The 21,990-nt window shown below is 45.0% G+C and overlaps 1 protein-coding gene across 1 annotated transcript in view; it reads left to right on the top strand.

The window, feature by feature from the left end:
• The first annotated feature begins 772 nt into the window (after positions 1-772).
• The window catches only part of LOC130043887 (zinc finger protein 549-like), a 29,609-nt gene continuing 8,391 nt past the window's right edge, over positions 773-21,990 (top strand). Inside the window, exons 1-3 of the mRNA XM_056136384.1 lie at positions 773-883; positions 10,808-10,934; positions 13,125-14,139. Of these exons, the coding sequence (XP_055992359.1) occupies positions 845-883; positions 10,808-10,934; positions 13,125-14,139 (1,181 nt within the window). The 5' untranslated portion in view covers positions 773-844. The remainder of the gene's footprint in view (positions 884-10,807; positions 10,935-13,124; positions 14,140-21,990) is intronic.

The raw sequence follows: 21,990 nt of genomic DNA, 5'->3' as shown, positions 1-21,990 counted from the left end.
CTGTGTGCTCAGGGACCACAACCTGGCAGAGCCGGTAAGGGGAAACCTGGAGTGCTGGGATTGAATCTGGGTTGGCTACATGCAAGGTAAGCTATGTGCTGTAATATCTCTCTGGCCCCCAAAGTACAATCTCACTTTCCTACAAAATACACCCAAGTTAATGGTCTTTGAATTAGGCATTAACTCCAACATTACTTTTTTCTTTAAATTTTTAATTGAATTACAAAGCACTTATAATTGTTTTTTAATACCGGCTGTGCTATAGCTCCAGCCCACAACAACTTTTTTTTTTTTTGCCTGTGGGGGTCGGGTGTGGGGTGTGGGGTTGTTGGGAGGGAAGAGTTGGGTCACATCCGGCAATACACAGGAGTTATTTCTCCTCTAGGCAGTGCTGGGGTTCACATGGGGTACCCAAGCCGACCTTATCCCCTGTACTATTCTTTGGCACCCACAAACAAAAAAAGAATCATTGCCCCTCCCTCCCTGTAGATCTCATTTTAAGTGTTGATATGTCGTATTCACATCCGGGTAAAGTGCTCTTCTTGGCCATTTCTGCTGGTTTCGGCCATAGCACAGGAGGCAAGCGAGGTTCCTTTAGGATTGGGTGCAGGATAACGTTCAACAATCCTTCACTGGTCCCGTAGCGGCCGAAACTACATTACCCATAAGGCAGTGCGACCGGGGGGGGGTTGTCCTGGCTCCAACCAATCAGATCACGCGAGAGGAGTATCAGCGTCGCGGCAAGTCTCGCGGTACTCTAGAGGCCGTCTTGGGCTACCCTGGAAGTGACTTCCGTTCCCTGTGCACGCCACTTGGTTAAGTGTTCCATTCTTCCCGACCTGCGATGGCGTTAGCGACGGCGGCGCCTACAGGCTTTCCACACGTGAGTGCTTCCCTGAGGGTACCTGGGCCTCCCCGTAAAGAGGCTCCCGTGTAGGGAGTCAGACGCGCTTGGGCACCGAAGACTGCCCGACCGGGCGCCGCGCGGGATTGACTCGTCTGAGCCCCGTCAGGGAGGGCGACAGACCCGCCTAGCCTCACACACTAACAGCGGCGGCATCTGCCTGCCGTGGCCCTCACGATTCGGGACGGGCGGAGTGCGCGGCGCCGCGGTGCGGACGGGAGGATGATCGCGGTGGGAGGTGGGAGATCGATGTGGGCTAGAGAAGACTGAAGTCGGTGGGCCCCCACGGTGGCTTATGTAAGTGAGGCGGAGAGGTGGTAGACGGTCACTTCTGATCCGCCTCTGCCATCCCAGGACGACTGGGAAGGCTAGGGCAGATAAGTCTGTGATGAGCCCACCAGGTGGCCGTCAAGCCATATCTGACCTCCGCTTGGTCTCTACAGCATAGTCGATCCCCAACACCCCATCTCTCCGGGAGCCGCACTCAGGCTAGAGTGAGGAATTGCTCTTTGCAGAAAAGTTAAGTCGGTTCCCTCAGCCTTACCCAGGGTGGACGTCCGGGTCCCTGTCTTTTCTCGCAGAAAGTAGATGAGCAGTGAAGTAAATACAATTTATTTGAAGGGTTTTAGGAAGGGGAGGGAGGGAGATTAAAGGGAGAGTGACACGCTCAAGGGACAACACGGGCTTCTCCAGAGTTGGAGAGAACCCCAGTACACATCTCAAGAGGGGAGATGCAGTGGACACATGTACTTAGGCAGCATATACGCTCTTTCTGTGTTCGAGGTGGCATTTATAGGGATCTTCCTATCTGTCCACATGGGGCTTTATAGCTAGGTGCTAGGGTGGTTGCCAGGGGATTAGTGTAGGGAGAGGTCGAAATTCCTTTCCTGGCCTTTGTTTCTCCTGGAGCTTCTCAGCGGGGAGGAGGGGTGGCAGGGGAGTGGTTAGTCTTCTCTGGGTCTCAGCGCCAGGTCAGTCTTTAATTTTATTATTATTATTTTGCTTTTGGGGTCACACCAAGCTATGCTCTGGGGTTACTCCTGGCTCTGCAGTCAGGAATTACTCCTAGGAGTGCTTGGGGGACCATATGGGATGTCGGGGATTGAACTCAGGTCGGCCTCGTGCAAGGCAAAAGCCCTACCTGCTGTGCTATCATTCTGGTCCCCCAGGTCAGAATCTTAATCAGGCCTTAGTTCCTGTGCTCCCAGGTGGGTCCTGACAGCCTTAGGGCCAGGTCTAGGTGGTTTCACTACTCCCTAGGAACTCTGTTGCCATGGGGACATTTTCCTGTCAGCTGCCTGCCTCCATCACATCGTGGGGGAAGATGGGTTCTCCGCTGCCCATGCCTGGTACAGGTGTAACACCTGGTGCTTTCACGGGAAGTCCATTGTCTCACTTCTGGCCTGCCTTTTGTATATTTTTGTGATTTCTGGCCATATCTGTTGGGGCTCAGGGATCGTTCCCAGCTTGGGGGGACTCTGCGGTAACCCTAATTGGCTGCGTGCAATGATAGCCTCCAAACCACTGTGCTATCGCCTCATTCTCTATTTTATTTATTTATTTGCTTTTTGGGTCACACCCGGCCATGCACAGGGGTCACTCCTGGCTCTGCACTCAGGAATTATCCCTGGTGATGCTCAGAGGACCATATGAGATGCTGGGAATTGAACCTGGGTCGGCCGCTTGCAAGGCAAACGCCCTACCTGCTGTGCTATAACTCCAGCCCCTGCCTTATCCTCTATTTTAAGGTAAATGTTTTAATTTAAGGGTGGGAGGGACAGTATGGGGGTTAAGACACTTGTCCAGAGCACCACCCATTATCATCGTTGTGTTCGTCCTTTCCCCCCTGTCCCCCCCCCCCCCCCCCGTAAAAAAAAAAAAGTTTTACTCGTAGGTGCCTAAGAGTGTAGGAAACCGGAGTGTCCCCTGCTCCTTTTTCATGGCTGGTCCTGGGAGCCCATTGTGGAGTAGGGTTGAACACAACGTGGTTGAACCTGAGTTGGCTGAACCTGGGTTGGCCGGGTGTAAGTCAAGCACCCAGTCTGCTGCCCTCCCATAACTGTGTTTTAACTCCCCCTGAACCTGTCTTCATTGTTGGGATAACAGGCACTCACCCATAGCTCTTGGGGGTTCAACCTCTGACTTGCTGCGATCACACACATCTTAGCCTGGTGCTCACACATTTTCAGCTGCACTCACTGGGGATAGCATACTTTCTGTGTGCTTAAACACACTTGATTGTGGTGTGACTGGAATCACTGGTGGCATCAGGGATTGCAGACAACAGTCTTGCCGGGGTTGGGCTCAGTGGATATGGTCTTAAGGATTTAAGCTCATGACCTTTAGCTTGCAAGGCATGTGCTTTATGCCACTGCATTATAACTCTAGAACTGAAATTGATTAAACATGGTAAAATATAGCACTGTAGCACTGTCGTTCCCATTGTTCATTGATTTTGCTCAAGTGGGCACCAGTAAGGTCTCCATTATGAGACTTGTTACTGTTTTTGGCATATTGAATATGCTATGGGGAACTGCCAGGCTCTGCCATGTGGGCAGGGTACTCTCAATAGCTTGCCAGGCTCTCTGAGAGGGATAGAGGAATCGAAACTGGGTCAGTCGCGTGCAAGGCAAATGCCCTCCCCGCTGTGCTATCACTCCAGCCCGGTAAAATATAGACGAGTAGTAATTAGTTGATACACAGATCTCTGGCATAATGTAAGCTCTTTGGTCTTTTTTCCAGTTGATAGCACAAAGGTCCTTATTATTTTTTTTGTGGTAAGAATGTTTTTAAAAATTCACGTGAATGGGGCTGGAGCAATAGCACAGTGGGTAGGGCATTTGCCTTGCATGCCACCAACCCGGGTTCAATTCCCAGCATCCCATATGATTCCCTGAGCACCGCCAGTGGTAATTCCTGAGTGCAGAGCCAGGAATAAGCCCTGTACATCGCCAAGTGTGACCCAAAAAGGAAAAAAAATTCACGTGAATATGTTAGTGCTAAAGGGGTGATGGAGCCCCTCGTTGACCTTTGAATGGTTCATGTTGCTAAGAAGATGGAATGAAAGACATCCAGCCCCATCCCAGGCCTCAGAGGTTGGGAGATGGAGATTTGGTGATCGATACTCTTATTTATTATTTAATTTGTAGCTTTTTCGTTTGAGGTCCCCACCTGGCAATGCTCAGGAATCAGTCCTAGTGGTGCTTGGGGATCAGACTGAATCCTGGTCAACTGTGCTCAAAACAAGTGCCTTACCTTCTCTCCCACCCCAATCTCTCTGGCCCTAATAAATATTTTTATTTATCATTATTATTATTTGCTTTTTGGGTCACACCTGCAGTGCATAGGGGTTACTTCTGGCTCTGCACTCAGAAATTACTCCTGGCAGTGCTCAGGGGCACCATATCGGATGCTTGGAATTGAACCTGGGTTGGTTACGTGCAAGGCAAACATTCTACCCACTGTGCTATCGCTCCAGCCCCATAAATATATTTTTAAAGTATGGTTTTGGGACCACACCAGGCAGTGCTCAGGGGCTGCTCCTGGTACTGTTCAAAGGAACTTGTGTGTGTGCTGGTTTACTATAAACTTAAAGGAGGAAATTCGGAGTTGATGATATATTGAAGTGATTGGAATTCTGGGCCAGTCTCCAGAGGGCATGGAAGCAGTCACTTTGCCCCTGTACCCCACGACATAAATTTGTCTTATTCAGCTCTTAAGTTGTATATTTATATTCAGTAAATCTAAGTTTTCTGTTATCAGAGTAAATTAACCTGAGGAAGCCCTCATAGGATCTCCACTAAGTATTGCACAAGTACAGTACCCTGGAACATGGGATTTAGCAAGCCTTTTGAAGTGAGGGCAGTTGTAGACTGAACTCTAAAAGTTAAAAAAAAAAAAAAATCAGGCTTTGGGGGCCAGAGCTATAGTACATCGGGGAAAGCACTTGCTTTGTGTGCCACCAACCTTGGATTGATCCCTGTCATCCCATATGTCCCCCCAGCACTGCCAGGAGTAACCCCTGAGCATCGCTGGGTGTGATCAAAAAAGCCCCCCTCACCCCCAAACAATCAGACTTTGATTAAGGGTGTGGCTTGAACCCCACACCCAGCAGTGTCCAGTGTCCAGTTCTGCTCTCTGGGATCACTCCTGAGAGACTTAGGAGACCCATATGCCTGCCAGGAATTGAATCAGGCTTGGACTGTCACAAGCAGGGTGCCCTACACACTGTACTATAGCTCTGGCTACTGCACACTGTACTATAGCTCTAGCTACTGGGCTTGAAATTTATTATTATTATTTTTTAATGAATCACCATGGAATTGGATTTCTGCATCTAGGTGGTGCCTCAGTTTCTCCATCTCCAAAAAGCTCAGGTCTTGCATCTCAAATTTGTCAGGAACCACCCCCACGTCAGTGGATCAATAGAACAGGGGTGCCACAAGGATTAAGAAAACAGCACAGGAAGGAGCCGGAACAATAGTAGGATATTTGCCTTGCATGAGGCCGACCAGGGTTGGATCCCTGGACCTCATATGGTCCCCCAGGCAATGCCAGGAGTAACCCCTGAGCATCGCCAGATGGCCCAAAAAGATAAGAAAAGCGAAGAAAAGAAAAGGAAAGCAAAGAAAACAAGACAGACATAAGAGAAAGCATGGGGTCAGGTTGTTCTAGCCTCCTGGATTGAGAGCTCCATTCTCCATCACATGTAGGATAACATTGGTTTGTCCTTTCTGCCTTGCCACAGGGAGTTTAGTCCTTTCTGCCTTGGGTTACTTCCATCACAGTGCTCCCATTCCTCTGTGCTTATTTGTAACCTCTTTCTTTGTGCTCTGTTAACTTATAAATACTTCTTTTCTCTTCTCCTTAAATCCTTTGCATAGTTAATTTCAGAGCAATGTCCTTTTTGTATAGACACTGTAAGAGATACATTGAGCTTATAGGGTGGCTCTCCTGGCGACATCTCAACGCAGACTCAGACTACAGTGCTCAGACCCTAATTAATCATGGCCTCACCCATTCAAGTGCTCTACCATGGACCTATATTCCTAACCACAAAAACATGTTTTGTTGTTGTTATTCTTGTTGGAGGGGGATGGGCCTGGCCATCTGGGCTATTCCCAGTGCTGCCTGGGTATAAACTTATGGCCTGAGAATAAATCAGCATGAAACAAATAGAAATCTAAGTTAAATACAAAAACAGTGCTTTCCCCCTTTTCCTTGAGATTCAGGAGGGCCAAAGCAATAGACACCTTTTGCTTTTTCTTATTATCTATTTTCTTATTATTTCATTCTACTTTGGACAACCTGGCAGGCTACCGAATGTAACCTGCCCCCACGGCAGAGTCTGGCAAACTCCCCGTGGCGTACCCAGTATGCCAAATACCAGTAACAATGATGGGTCTCATTCTCCTAACCCTGAAAGAGCCTTGAATATGGCACTTTTTAATATCTCAGGGCTAGAGCAAAGGAGACATTACTGGTGCCTGCTCAAGGCAATCGATGAACAACAGGATGATCGTGATCGTGAACCCTAGCAAGGGTCCGAATCTAGTTATTACTTTTGGATCATGACAATTTGTCCGTGACCATGCTCTTACCTTATAGTTAAGTATTATGGCGCTTTGGACAGGCCCTTTTTGATGCCAGGGTAGCTCACTGCTTGCTCTGGATCCGTCTAGTCCCTTGTCGGGACCCTGCTTTTGTAGTGCTAGGAAGTAAGGGCAATTGAGGCTTAAGTTGAGAGAACAGATGCCCTGGAGTGAGTATCATTCAGAGTCAATTAACTCCCAAATTACAAAAGCATAGTATTAACTGTCTTCCTGTGTTCATACAAAAAAAGGACATTGCTCTGAATTAATTATGGAAAGGACTTAAGGAGATAAACACAGAGGAATGGGAGCACTGTAATGGGAATAACCCAATAAACCTAAGTTCCCTGTGGCAAGGCAGAAAGGACAAACCAATGTTATCCTACAATTACATGCCTTTTTTATTGTCTAAAACTAATTATCAGCTAGTTGAACAAGGCACCAAGAACAAGTTACTATCTCAAAGAAATCTTCAATAGGAGGGGTGACCTACTTAAAAGTGGTTTCAAGACCCCCACCAAACGAGCTTTCCCCTGTGGTTCTAGCTCTCTAGGAGATAAAGGTCCCATAGACCCCTTATCCAGCTCTTGTCCTTAGTTCACCTATCTAATCTTTTAAGCTATGTGTATATCTGTTTCCACACATGTGTGCATATCCACATAGCCCCCTTTCTTTTCTGTTGCTCCCTGGGTTAGTAGCTTCCGGATGGACACTGACCTGGGCTCTGGGTGGCTCTTCCAGACTACATACAATAGTGAAAATACAGTGATTAGAATTAGAAGAAAAGCTGCTAGAATTGCAAAAAATATTTTAGTGGATTGATACTGGCTAAACCATCAGACATGCTTTCAAGTGGATCACTGCCAGAAAGAACTTTTAGTTTATGAGAGTGTATCAAAGATTTTTTTGTGCAAATACTGTATGTATCTCATGAGAAATATTTTCTTGATTAAACAGATATTTTCTAATCAATAGGAATGCTGTTTCATTATATATTTTAGGTATTACACAGAACTGAATATAATTCCAGTACATTTAAAATGAGCTTTAGGGGCTAGAGCGATAGTACAGCGAGTAGGGCGTTAGTCTCGCACGCGGCTGACCTGGGTTCTATTCCCAGCATCCCATATGGTCCCCTGAACAACGCCAGGAGTAATTCCTGAGTGAAGGAGCCAGGAGTAACTCCTGTGCATCGTCGGGTGTGACCCCTCTCCCCCCCCCCCCCAAAAAAAGGCAAAACAAATAAAATGAGTTTTAATTTATAGGTTTTTTTAATTTCATCCCCTATTTCCTGTAAAGGTAAAGGTAAAGGCCCTCCCGTTGATCATCGATTTGCTCGAGCGGGCCCAGTAACATCTCCATTGGAGACTTTGTTGTTACTGTGTCTGGCATATCAAATACTCTCGGTAGCTTGCCGGGCTCTCCGAGAGGGGCGGAGGAATCGAACTCAGGTCGGTCATGTTGGCCGGCTTGTAAGGCGAACGCCCTACCCGCTGTGCTATCGCTCTCACCCAAAGTAAAGGCCCTCCCGTTGATCGTCGATTTGCTCGAGCGGGCCCAGTAACGTCTCCATTGGAGACTTTTGTTGTTACTGTGTCTGGCATATCGAATACTCTCGGTAGCTTGCCGGGCTCTCCGAGAGGGGCGGAGGAATCGAACTCGGGTCGGCCATGTTGGCCGCTTGTAAGGCGAACGCCCTACCCGCTGTGCTATCGCTCCAGCCCTCTATTTCTATTTCTTGTATGCTATCGCTCCAGCCTTCTATTTCTATTTCTTGTATGCTATTTCCTGTATATTCAACAAAGTTTTGCATCTCTAAAGAGATGTGATCTTCATGATTTGGGTCTACTTCAGGGCCAGGCAATTTCTTCTCAAGTTTTATTTCCCAAAAGTTTTATTACTAAGCCTCCCCAACCTGTCTTCCTGCCTCAGAACTATTTTTCTATACTAATAGAATTTTTGTATCAAAGTTTACTGATAGTCTTTTGGGGGAGAAAGCCTCTTAAACTTGATTCCTTTTTCCTTGCTACTTTTAGGGTTCTCTTTGATTTTTGCCAATTATAGTGTTTCTCGGTGTGTGTGTGTGTGTGTAATCACAAAATAAATTAGTGAGCGTGGCGGGCAGTGTTCTTTCTCACCTGCCATGTGCATTTGGTGGCCATGTACCACTTCCCCATCCCAGCCTGCAGCTACCATTAACAGACACGTGAAGGAGGGAACAGGAACACCAAGCTGCTTGGTGATCAGTTGCCATTTATTCCATTCTCCCCACACGCTCGTTCCAGTCTCACTAAGTGCCCCATTCCAGTCTCACACTGCCCCTCATTCCCGTCTCCTCCTGCCCCCCATGCTAGTCTCTCCGCACTCTTTCTTGAAGAAGCCTTGGTCTTGCGCCCAACCTCCAAGCATTGGGGGTAGCAACTACACCATGGTCAGGTAGAACAATCAACATCCGAAAGCCCTTCCTTCTGAAGGAAGACAAAGATCTCCTGCAGCCAAGAGATCCACTCAAGGATGAAATACCACCTAGGGTTGTATTTTTCCTTTCCTTAGTCCAACAGCCATCTTAGCTTTACTTACTTCTAAATAATCTTTCTAGTCATTTTGTATGGACACAGTAAGAGATACATTAAGCTTGCAGGGTGACTCTCCTGGAGACATCTCGCTATAGATCCCAAAACTACAGTGCTCAGGCCAGGTTAGTCTTTCCTAATCCAAGCAGGGTCCTAATCCAGTTGTTACTCTTTGGATCATGACAGAATTTGTCCATGACCATGCTCTAAACTTATAGTTAAGTATTATGGCGCTTGGTCTGACCCATTTCAATGCCAGGGTAGCTGTTTTCCGGTGTCTATACAAAAAGGAGTGCTCTGAAGTAAACTATGCAAAAGACATAAGGAAAAGAGAAAAGCAGTATTTCACTAACAAATCCAGAGTCCTTAGAAGGACCTAATCTTATAAGTCAACAGAGTCTGATTTTGGGGAAGTGATTGACCGGTTGGGGAAGCAGACCACAGAGAAGAGATTAGAGATGAACACAGAGGAATGGGAATGCCTCGAGAGCACTGTGAATGGTGTTACCCAATAAACCTAAGCTCCCTGCGACCAGGGAGAAATGACAAAACAGTGTTATCCTACAGTGCGCATCTTTTTTGTTGGAACTTTTTGTTTATTTGGGGGCCATACCCAGCTATACGCATGGCTAACTCCTGACTCTGCACTCAGGGATCACTCCTAGCAATCATGGGGGTCCATATGTGCAGCTGGAAACCCATTGTACTATTTCTATAGCCCATCACTGTTAAGTGAAGCCTAATTTCTGGCAAGATGGCATATTAACTTGAGACAAGTGGGAACTACTGGGAAAGTTATTTGGTATGTCGTCAAATAGGAAAGGCTTGTCTTCTAGTATAAGTGGAGAGAAGGGGGCCGGAGCGATAGTATAGCAGATAGGGTAATGCTTGTATACAGTCAAGCCAGGTTCAATCCCTGGCATCCCATTTGGTCCCCCAAGCACCAGCAGGAGTAATTCCTGAGTGCAGAGACGGGAGTAACCACTGAGCATTGTTGGATGTGGCACGAAAAAATAAAAAATAAATTGGGACAAGAATCCAACTAGGGAGATAATTAGAGCAGTGTTGGGACTGTCTCTAGCTAGGGACTCATTGGAGACCTGGGGTGATACTGAGTCCTGGTTCTTGGCAAATACCAGGATTCCATATGTAGAAAGGAAGGCATGTGAGGAAGCCTGTGAGGTGGCAGTGGTTTGATGTAGGTAGTGGCATTAACCTTGGGGGTGTAGTCATCAAGATCTGGAAGGTCCAGTCTCAAGAGTGATTGACATGGGAATGGCTAAGTGGGGGTCATTGTATTTGGGTATAAGAGTGAAAGACAGTTTGATTGGACATGGTGTTCTCTTGGGAAATCCTTGGGAAACTGAAGAGGATCTGGGACCATGTAGCTAGACCCTGAACTTAGATGAAATTTAGATGGCGGTGCTTAGGGTTTACTTCTACCTCCGCACTAAGGGATCACCACTAGCAGGCTTTGGGGACCTTATGGGGTACCAGGGATTGAACTTGGGTTGATCATGTGCAAGGCAAACACCCTACCCACTGTACTATCACTCCAGCCCCATCTTAGGTGGAGCTATTAATCCCTTCTGTTGTTAGTGATGATGAGCTGCCAAGACATAATAGATACCACTTACCTGGCATTGCCACTGACTTGGGATGTTGGGAAAGAGTGATGAACTGGAGTAAAGGTCTCAGTAACAGAGGTTGCTTTTGGATTCATCTATCCATCATGACAGGGCCATGTAACCTTTGAGGATGTGGCTGTGTACTTTTCCAAGGAGGAGTTGGGGCTGCTGGATGAGGCTCAGAGGTACCTGTACCATGAAGTGATGCTGGAGAACCTGTCACTTATAGCCTCAGTAGGTAAGGACCTTTTCCCTATCCACTGTACCATCACTTACATATCTTTTCTCAGTGACCAGCTTAAGCCTCTGGGTATCCAGTGTCCTGTGTTTATGCTAATGGGGGTAAACAGGTCTCTGGGGACTATTGGGTTCCTATGCCTGGTGGAGGAGCAGGAGGAAGGCATGGTTCAGATCTAAATAAAAATCATTACAGGGAAAATGTCGATGTTTAACACAGCCTTAGTGCTAAGGCAATCTTTCCTTGGAGACATTTTGCCTACTTGTCATTTCTGCTCTGATTTCTTACCTCTTCTTGTCCCTCATCACTCGTCCCACATAGTTCCCCTTATTGTATTGTATTTTCTAAGAGGCCTACATTCATTGGTCCTGGGGTGTATGTATATTCTTTTTGTTGTACAGTATGTAGTTTACATTTTTGTAAAATTTGGAGCCATAGCAGAGTGGGTAGGGAGTTTGCCTTGCATGCGGCTGACCCGGATTTAATCCCTGGACACCATTCAGGATTAATTCCTGAGTGCAAAGCCAGGAGTAACCCCTGAACATTACGGGGAATAACCCCAAAAGCCTTCCTCCCCCCCAAAATAAATATTTTATTTTGCTTTTTTTGGGTCACACCCAGCGATGGACAGGGGTTACTCCTGGTTCATGCACTCCTGGCCATGCTCGGGGGACCATATGGGATGCTGGGAATCGAACCCGGGTCGGGCCGCATGCAAGGCAAATGCCCTACCCGCTGTGCTATCATTCCAGCCCCCTCCCCCAAAATATTTCAAAGATTCACCAAGAATTGCAGAGTTATTTGTGATTAGATTTAGGAATAGTGTTCCAGCACCAGTCCCTTCAACAGTCACCCTCTCATATTTGTCTCCCACCCACCTGCCTCTAAAAGGAACTTTTTATAACTTTTTGCCCACATGGCAAAGCCTGGCAAGCTACCCGTGATGTATTCAATATGTCAAACACAGTAACAAGAAATCTCACGCTGGAAATGTTACTGGGCCCGCTCGAGCAAATCGATGAACAACGGGAGGACCATGCAGTGCAGTGACACAGGTTTACATACTGTTGCCCATAGTTTCCTCCATAACACCTACATTATCTTTCATCCCCTCTTCCAGTTGAACTCTTTCCTCCACCACTATTGTGTTTCATTTCCTGTCCTATCACCTATTATACATGTGCACCCCCCCCCCCCCCCATGTATATTTAACATTTCTTGGTCAGGGTTGGAGTGATAGTACAGTGGGCTGTGTAAACTCAGAAAGACAGCAGCGGTCTATCTCTCCCGCTGCCCACATTCGGTAGTTTCACGCTGGTTCCCCCACCCCAGGGAGGTCGATGGCAATGGGACTGGTTTTTTCTTTTCTTTCCTTCTTTCTTTCTTTCTTTCTTTCTTTCTTTCTTTCTTTCTTCTTTCTTTTTTTTGTATTAAATCACTGTGAGATACAATTACAAGGCTTTCACTTTTGAGTTTCAGTCATACATTGATCAAACACCCATCCCTCCACCAGCGCACATTTTCCACCACCAATGTCTCCAGTATTCCTCCCCCATATCATGGATGTTTGTAAATGGACCTTCCCACCTTACTGTGTATATGCTTCATCAGCATCATTCTTTATTTGGGTGACAACACCCTGCAGTGCTGAAAGCTTACTCCTTCCTGGATTTATGGTTGAGGTACACTGGCAGTGCTTAGGGGATCATGCTGGGGTCGGGCCTAGTCAGCCATGTGCAAGGCAAATGCTTTAACCCCTATATTATCTCTCAGGCACTATATGTTTTTTTATTGTTGTAACAAGGTCACATGTTTACAATAGTATAAATGTTTATGATCTTGACATTACTATCTAATTGCCCAGTAACTTCCACTTCTCTTATATTCTAGTCCACCTCTTCAGTATCTGAAACACACCCTCCCTCTGCTTGGTAATCTCAGTTATGTAATCGAAGGCCAAGGGTTTGTGATTTTCCATACTATTTATTTCCTTGTTTTGTTTTTCTGTACCACAGATGAGAGAGATCATCCAGTATTTGTCCTTCTCTTCTGACTTAATTTCACTTAACATGATACCCTTCAGTTCCATTCAAGATTACATCTTTCCTTTCAGCTGCTTAGCATTTCATTGTGAATATTGCCACAGCTTCTTTATCCATTCATACTTCATCAGCATTATTGCACTTTCAGGTTGTTGCCATGGAATAAAAGCTGAGAAGGTCCCTTCTGGACAGTATGTTTCTACAGAAAGAGTGCCACAGAGCAATACTTTGGCATCACATCTGTCCATTCTGAAGACACGTCCGGCATCACATCTGTCCTTTCTGAAGACATGTCCCTTTGAAAAATGCTCCATGGTTGCAATAAAAAAATTTTGCCTTGGTACTCATCAAGGGATGCATCCTGAGCAGAATCTATCTGCTTCTGTGACAAGTGGGAACCAGTTTTTTCTCTCATCAAATCAACAACAGCATCAGAGACAGCACAGTGGGGAGAAATGTGTGATAAGGGTGGAGAACAGGGCCTTCCCTTTAAATAGCTGTAAAGTCCTTTCGTCCAATAATAATTTTCCATGTAAAGAGCATGAGAAGGATTGCCTGGGAGTCCAGGACTCTGTTCAGCATCAAGCCACTGACAGTGGAGAACATTCACAGAGAAACAAAGAAAATAGTGAGATCTCGCTCACTCTGCCGAAACTGTTCAAGTGCAGTGACTGTGGGAATGCCTTTATCAAAAAGAAAAGACTTCTTGAGCACCAGAGAATTCACACAGGAGAAAAACCTCATGAGTGTCACGAATGTGGAAAGTATTTTAGACAGAGGTCCACCCTCTGTGAACACCGGAAGCTTCACAATAAAGCAAAACCATTCAAGTGTAGTGAATGTGGGAAGTCTTTCATCTACAAAAGGCGATTTATTGAGCACCAGAGAATCCACACTGGAGAAAAGCCTCATGAGTGTCACAAATGTGGGAAATTTTTTAGACACAGATCCAGTTTAACTCAACACCAGAAACTTCACAATGAAGAAAGACCATTCGGGTGCAGTGACTGTGGGAAGTCTTTCATCTACAAAAGGCGATTTATTGAGCACCAGAGAATCCACACTGGAGAAAAGCCTCATGAGTGTCATAAATGTGGGAAATTCTTTAGACAGAGGTCCACCCTCTGTGAACACCAGAAACTCCACACTAAAGTTTTTAACAGGTGAATTAGAGGAATCTTCTGGTTCTTCCAACACTTTCAACATCAGAAAGTTGACAGTGGGGTTCGTGCAATATTACAACAGGTAGGGCCTTTGCTTAGCACGCAGCTGACCTGAGTTTAATCCCTGACATTGCATATGGTCCCTGAGCACTGCCAGGGGTAATTCCTGAGTGCAGAGCCAGGAGTAACCCCTGAGCTCCAATGGGTATGACTCCCCACCACCATCACCACCATTACCCCACCAAAAAAAAAAAAAAAGGTTAACAGTGGAGAAAAACTGTGATTGTAACATGTTTGGGGAAATCTTGAACATGGTATTTAACATTGAGTGCTAGAGAAAAGCTCACACTGAGGTCAGATTTGGGAGTGTAGTCTGTGTAAGTATGACACATGTGAGTAATCCCCCATCTGTGAAAGTTACTGAGAAAATCAGCACTGGACAACGATCTTATGGGTGCAGCAACTGTGGTAAAAGGTTTAAATTTAGCTTCAGCCTTGTTAAGCACCAGGGAATTCACACTGGAGAAAATAAAAAGCCATATGAATGCAGTAAACAAGGGAAGGCCTTAATGAGTTTGTCTTCCTTAATCAGTACTAGAAGGTTCAAACTAGAAAAAGACTTCAGCCTTCTGTGGAATGTCATCACTTTATTCAGCATCCATCACCAGATTATAGATTTTGCAGGGATTATTTGAGGGTAGGTTTTCAAAGGTTTAATCTTCAGAGCTGGTTGTTTTGTTTTGGGACCACTGCATTATCTCTCTGGCTTCCTCTTCAAGAATTTTTTTTCCTCTTCAAGACTTTTTAACTTTTTAACTTTGTGTATTTGATAATCTAAAAAGTGTAGATTCAGTACAAGTTCCAAGTATTAGCAAGATTGCTTGAACTTTCAGATGTGCCAAGTATGTATAAGAGGATTTCAACACCACCCTGTGGCATGTTTTCGTAGATCACAGAAGAGGTCAGGTAATGCAGACCTTAAGGAAATTAACAGTAAAGTGAGCCTAACAGGGTCCCAATTTAGCAAGACCCAGCTTTTTTTTTTTTTAATATAAATTCCTATTGACCATCAGTAAGTCTTTGAGTCTTTGAGGAAGTTCTTATTCCTCTCTCATGCTCAGGGGTCACTCCTGCTGGGACACAGGACCATATTTGTTGCCAGGGATTGAACCCAGGTTGGCCATGTGCAAGACTCATGACTTAATCACTATACTAGCTCTTAAGCCCTATTTTTATTTTACTTTATTTTATTTTTGTTTTTTGGGCCACACCTGGCTATGTTAAGGACTTATTCCTGACTCAGCACTAAGGGATTTAAACTGGGTCAGCTGTGAGCAAGGCAAGTGCCCTAACTGCTGTACTATCTCCAGACCCAATTTAAATGTTGTAAAGTGCGCTTAAAGATAACACAATGAGTCCACACAGACATAAATGAGCATATTAAACATACCAGGAAAAGAAAATGGTTTCTTAGTAGTGTAGGATTAGAAGTAAATTGTACGCAGACAAGATGGAGTCAGTAAACTGTACCTCCTTGGATTTGTGAAAGGCTGGAGATACATGGCATTTGTCTAATTTCAAGGACGAAATTATACAGGGAGAATAGTAGCCAGAGAAAATTTATACGAAGGAGTGAATGACGTTATTAGCACTATTGGGAAAAGGTTATCATGGGATCATGGCCTAACACAGAAGTCAGGTCACATTTTTGTGGCTTTTTTTTTTTTTTCAGTTTTTGGGTTACAGTGATGATCAGGTGTTACTTCTGGCTCTGCACTCAGGAATTATTCCTAGTGGTGCTCCAGGGCCATGTGGAATGCTGAGATTGAACTCGTATTTGGCTCATTGAAGGCAAGCACCTTACCCGCTGTGCTGTCTCTCCAGCCCTTCTGTGGTTTTCTTGCCAATGAATTACTTTCAGTTTTCCTTAATGTTATCAAAGACTGAACCCAGGTCTCAAGCATGCAATGCAAGTGCTCTCCTTAAGAGACGCATCCCTTGACCCTGCATAAATTTAAATAACCATAAGCAAACACCATGACACACCAACTGATGGAAAATTTACAAAGTTAGGGGCTGGAGAGTATAGTGATGAAAATCTTGTCTTGCATTCACCTAGCCCAGGTTCAATTCTCTGAGCTTTGCTGGGTGTGCCCCCCCCCCCAAAAAAATCTATACAGATTATTGCAAGAAAAATTTACTCAGGAAAAATGTTGGATTGTTTCAGGTCAGTAGAAACTAAAGATGTAGAAGTGTAGATATTGACAACTGAATGTTTCTAGACCAATAAAATTAACTATGAAGGACTTCAGTATTATGATTTACTAGATTTTACCATTTGCACTCCAATTATACATATAATACAATGTCTAGCTTTCGAGGAAATAGATAAATTATTTCTTGGTCATGGAATACAGTGTTCTCCCTCTGAGTGTTCAAACTCTGTGACAGCAAGATAGTACAGCTAGTAAGATGCTTGCATTGCACGTCGCCAACTCAAATTCAATGCCAAGCATCCCATATGATCTCCCAAGCACCATCAGGAATCCTAAATGCAGAGCCAGGAGTAACCCCTGAGCATTGTCCGATTTGACTCAAAAACAAAAAGGGAGAGTATTGAAATCTTTATATGTAGAGAAAAGATTTCAAATCACTGAAGAAGCTAGCAAAGCACCTGACCTGTTTATTCTGAAATCTTATTTTATTCAAGACCTTATCCTAGTTTTCCTAAAACCTATTTCCTGTTTCTTGCAAACTTGACATCTGTGTCAGTCTTCCTTGTTATAAAGGAACAGGACCATAGATTTGGGAACTGGTCCTCCTTTCATTACATGCCAAACTATAAGAACGAGCACTGGGAAGATAGATGCTACCCTGAGTGCTGCGGGGTGTGCCCTCAAAATGAAAAATTAATAATAAAATTAGAAAAATAAGCTGTAGGAAAGCCTTTACCTGCTGGCAGAAGTAGATAGAACTGGCCTTCTGCACTGGAGAAGCATTTCCAATAACCCAGGTCAGCCAATTGCAATTCAGCTCATTTATTCCTAGTCATCTCTGTCATAAAGAACTGTCCCGCATCTCTTCCATCAGCCAGAGAGTAAGCTCGAAGAGAGGACTTTGTTTCCACTTTGTGTTTTTGTCCCATAAAACAAACCCCTGTTCAGGGATTCCTCATGGTGGACTGGGGAGCTATACCTTATCGGGTGCCAGATATCACACCTGGTCTTTGGGGGCACAGCCAGTGGTTTTCAAGGCTTAATCCTGGTTCTTCTCTCAGGGAACATTCCTGGAGGGGCTTGGAGGGCTAAATGGGGTGCCAGGAATTGAACTTGGGTCACCTGTGTGCAAGCCAAATGCCCTACCTGTTGTACTATTGCACCTGCCCCAGTTTTTCTATTTTCAGTTTTGATTTTGTCTTTTGGGTCACACCTGGCAATGCTCACATGACATGCTGGGCATTGAGCCTGGGTCAGGCCTCTACAAGCACTCTATTCGCTGCAGTATCTCTGTAGCCCTAGCCCCAGTTTCTTAAATAAAAAATTAAATTCCCAGCATATATCCTGTTAAAATGGTCTGATTTCTGTGATCACAGGAAACACTTGCATAGACCCTCCTGTGTGTCAGGGCCAGCAACTGCCTGTCAATCTGCTTTAGGGACTGGAGCGGTACATAACCTCAGCCACTTCATCTTGTTAGGCCCTTGGGATTATTCAAACTTTTTTTCTTTTTTCTTCTTTTTATTTTGGGACCACACTCAGCAGTGCTCAGGGGTTACTCCTGGCGATGTGTAGGGGACCATATGGGATACCAGGGATCGAACCCAAATCCGCTGTGAGCAAGGCAAGCACCCTACCAGCTATATTGTTCCAGCCCCAGGATCATTCAGACATTCCAGTTTCCACAGTAAGTTCTATTGGAGCATATTTCTGTTACTTCCCTTCATTTTGTGGTTTCTCTGAAAATTCTCCGTTCTTCCCTTTAACACTTATTTTGCTTCACTGTTCTAATTCTGTAACCTAAGTTCATTACTAAACTCATGATTTTTTTTTTCACTTCAATCTCAAGTAGTATTTTACAAGTTTATAGTGAAGACTTTAAAAGAACTGTTGTGACATTTTTGTCTTCAATAAATTACACTGATATACTACTTTTCCCTCTCAAAATCCCCAACCTGGGGGAGAAAACTTCACATTTATTGTACATACAGGCATACAAGAAAGTCTCTGTGATCACAGCTTGCCTTCCCTTGCCAGACATCCTGGTTAGTATCCAGGAAACAAGACCAGACTGAGTGGGTTTAGAATTTTCCAGCCAGAATTTAGTCCTGACAAGTTCATTTGTGTTGGTCAAGACTATTTTTTTTCTTCTCAGGGTTTATTCCTCGCTCTGCAGTTGGGGATCATTCCTGGCAGACTTGGGGGCCATATCAGATGCTGGGGAATATTCAAAGGTCCGCTGTGTGCTAGACAAGTGCCCTGCCTGCCCTAAAATTGATAGTCTTGATCCAAAATTACTCTGGGACCAGAGAGATGCTCAGTTGCCGAGCTGCTGTTTGGCATGCAGGAAATGCTTGTGTGTGTGTGTGTGTGTGTGTGTGTGTGTGTGTGTGTGTGTGTGTGTGTTATACTCATTAAAGGCTGTACTAGCTCTACAATCCTTGAATGCATATCTTGCTACTTGCCTTACTGTATCTTTGCTTGCTTTTTCTCCTTGAATATGTACTTCTTTTACTGTCTTAATTTTAAGATGACTTTAAACCTTCTAAATAATATTTGGGGCTGGAGCGATAGCACAGCGGGTAGAGCATTTGCCTTGTACACAGCCGACCCTGGTTCGATTCCCAGCATCCCATATGGTCCCCTGAGCACTGACAGGAGTAATTCCTGAGTGCAGGAGCCAGGAGTAACCCCTGTGCATTGCCGGGTGTGACCCAAAAAGAAAAAAAAATTTTTTTTGATTAATCATTATTATCATAATTAGTAATAGGAAAGAAAACAGCAAATTTTGTACCAGTTATTATAAACAGTACTTTGGCAAATTAACATGTTAGGGTTAAAAATTAAGAGGAGGAGGGACTGGAGAGATAGCACAGCAGATAGGGCGTTTGCCTTGCATGTGCCGACCTGAGTTTGATTCCCAGCATCCCATATGGTCCCCTGAGCACCGCCAGGAGTAACTCCTGAGTGCAGAGCCAGGAGTAACCCCTGTGCATCGCCGGGTGTGATCCAGAAAGCAAAAAAAAAAAAAAAAAAAAAGAGGCGGTTTACAGTTTAGTCAAGGTTTTGCTTATTGGGTTTTTTTGGCTATCGTTTTGTTTCTGTTGTGCTTAGGGCTTACTCCTGGATCAGTGCTCAAGGAGCACTCCTTGGTGGGGCTCAGAGAACCATATTTGGTATCTGGGATAGAACCCAGGTCAGGCATGTGCCGGACAGGCACCTTCCCCCCGTACTGTCTGTCTGGCCTTAATTCACATTTTTAGGAATGAGTCTGTTAAGCCCTGCCTAGTTTTATGTATTACCAGATGCGTTTTTTTGGCTTTTAACAGTTTTACTACTGTCTGTCACTGTCCTCCCATTGTTCATTGATTTGCTCGAGTGGGCCCGGTAACATTGTGAGACTTGTTGTTACTGTTTTTGGCATATTGAATACATCACAAGTAGCTTGCCAAGCTTTGCTGTGCTGGCGAGATACTCTCAGTAGCTTGCCGGAAGCTTGCCAGGCTCTCCGAGAAGGGCAGAGGAATCGAACTCGAGTTGACCAGGTCGGCCGCTTGCAAGGCAGATGCCCTACTCGCTGTGCTTTATGAAATAAATTACCTGTGATTTGGACCAGGTTATAATCATGATTTTTCTCATTATATAGCAATGCATGTTATAAACATTTTTATTTTGTGGGTTCCGAGAGAGATTGGGTAGAGCACTTGCCTTGCCCGTAGTTCAGTGCCTGGTACCACATAGGCTCCTATGAGAACAAAGCTAGGAGTCATCAGAGCTGCCAAGTGTGACTCTGATGTCCTCACTGCAAAGTTTTACTTAAAAATTTGTTCTTCTGAGGCCAGAGAAGTAGTACAGTGTACAATAACACTGTTTTGACCTTCCTGCATAGCCTCAGGTAATTTAGGTTTATTGTGTTGCTCCCATCACAGTGCTCCCATTCCTCTGTGTTTATTTGTAACTTCTTTCTTTGTGCTCTTTTGATTTGTAAATATTGTTTTTTTTTCTTTTCCCTAAATTCTTTGCATAGTTTATTCATAGCAATGTGCTTTTTGTATGGACACAAGAAGACAGTATATGCTATGCTTTTGTAACTTGACTTTCAGTGATATTCCCTCCTAGGCATCCGTTCTCTCAACCTAAGTCTCAACGGCCCTTACTTCCTAGCGCCCCCCAAAGCAGGGTCTCAATGAGGGAACCAGGGCAAGCGGTAAGCTGTGTGCTATCCTGGCATTGAGATGGGCCTTGCCAAAGTGCCATAATGCTTAACTATAAGTTAAGAGCTTGGTCATGGACAAATGCTGTCATGATCCAAAAAGTAGTAACTAGATTCGGACCTTGCTAAAGTTAGGAATGATTAATCTAGCCTGAGCCCTGTAATCTGAGTCTGAGGCAAGATGTTCCCAGGAGAGCTACCCTACAAGTCTCAATGTTATCTCTTACTGTGTCCATACAAAAATAACTAGTATTAAGAAGTTCATAGTTTTTGGACTGAGGAAGAGAAAAACACCTTAAGAGTTATTTTGCTCTTGGGCAGTCAGAGGAAGAGCTTTGGAATACCTCTTGGGTGGTGTTTCCTTTGAATTTGCTGGGCCCTCAGGGAGGGCTTTCTTATGTTAATTTTGCTACCTGACTGGGTGCAAGTTGGCCCAGAGTGCTGGGAAGTAGGAGAGACAAGAGGGTTGGAGGGATGAGAGAGAGAGCAGTGTGACAAGATGGACCTCAGGGAGAGGCTAGCAAAGGGGACAGAGAGAGAAGAATGTAGAAGAATAATACAGGAGCAAGCACGTGGAAAGAGAGAGAGAACCCAGGCTGTGAGATGGAGCGTAGAGAGATGAGCAGGAGAGACAGAAGGAGATGGGAGTGAGGGGAGTGTGAGACTAGAATGGGAGGTCCAGAGAGACTGGGGCAGGCGCATGGGGAGAATGGAATAAACGGCAACTGATCAATCAACCGGCTTGGCTCTCATTTCCTCCGCAGTCTGCCCCATGACCCGGGCCATCCTGGCTGGGGAGTGTCTGGGGGCCCACCCCTAATGCGGACAGCTAGGGAAGAGCCCTTGGGGCCTCCCCCTGGCCGCCCTCTGGAGATATTTTACAGTACAGCAGGTAGGGCTCTTTCCTTGTATGCATATCTGGGTTTGGTCCCTGGAATCCTGTATAGCCCTTACCTCCACTCCTAGCACTGCTAGGAGTAATTCCTGAGGACAGAGCTAGAAGTGACCCCTAAGTGTCACTACAGATGGCAAAAAAAAACTCCAATGAGAAACAGATTTGTCCTTTACACTGTTAGACACATAATACTACTCAGTTTTAATTCTCAGATAACATTTTCTCTCATTGATTGCAGCCATTTGAAAAGATGAAGTCAGGGAAGTTGCTGATACATGGATCGATCTGGAGAGTCTCATACTGAGTGAATGAGTCAGGGAAAGGGGCAGACACAGAAGGACGACACTAATTTGCAGGACTTAAACATTGTAGGAGAATAATGCTTAGGAACTATTAATATATTTATATAATATGTTTATAATGTGGCAGCAGTATTTCCTGAAGCGCACCTGCATGACAGAGCCTGGAAAGCTACCCGTGGAATATTCGATATGCCAAAAACAGTAACAATAGTAACAGTAATTGCT

Source organism: Sorex fumeus, unplaced genomic scaffold (genome assembly GCF_029834395.1).
Source record: "Sorex fumeus unplaced genomic scaffold, SorFum_2.1 ptg000122l, whole genome shotgun sequence".
NCBI lineage: Eukaryota > Metazoa > Chordata > Mammalia > Eulipotyphla > Soricidae > Sorex > Sorex fumeus.
This window is presented reverse-complemented; position numbering and strand designations above follow the sequence as displayed.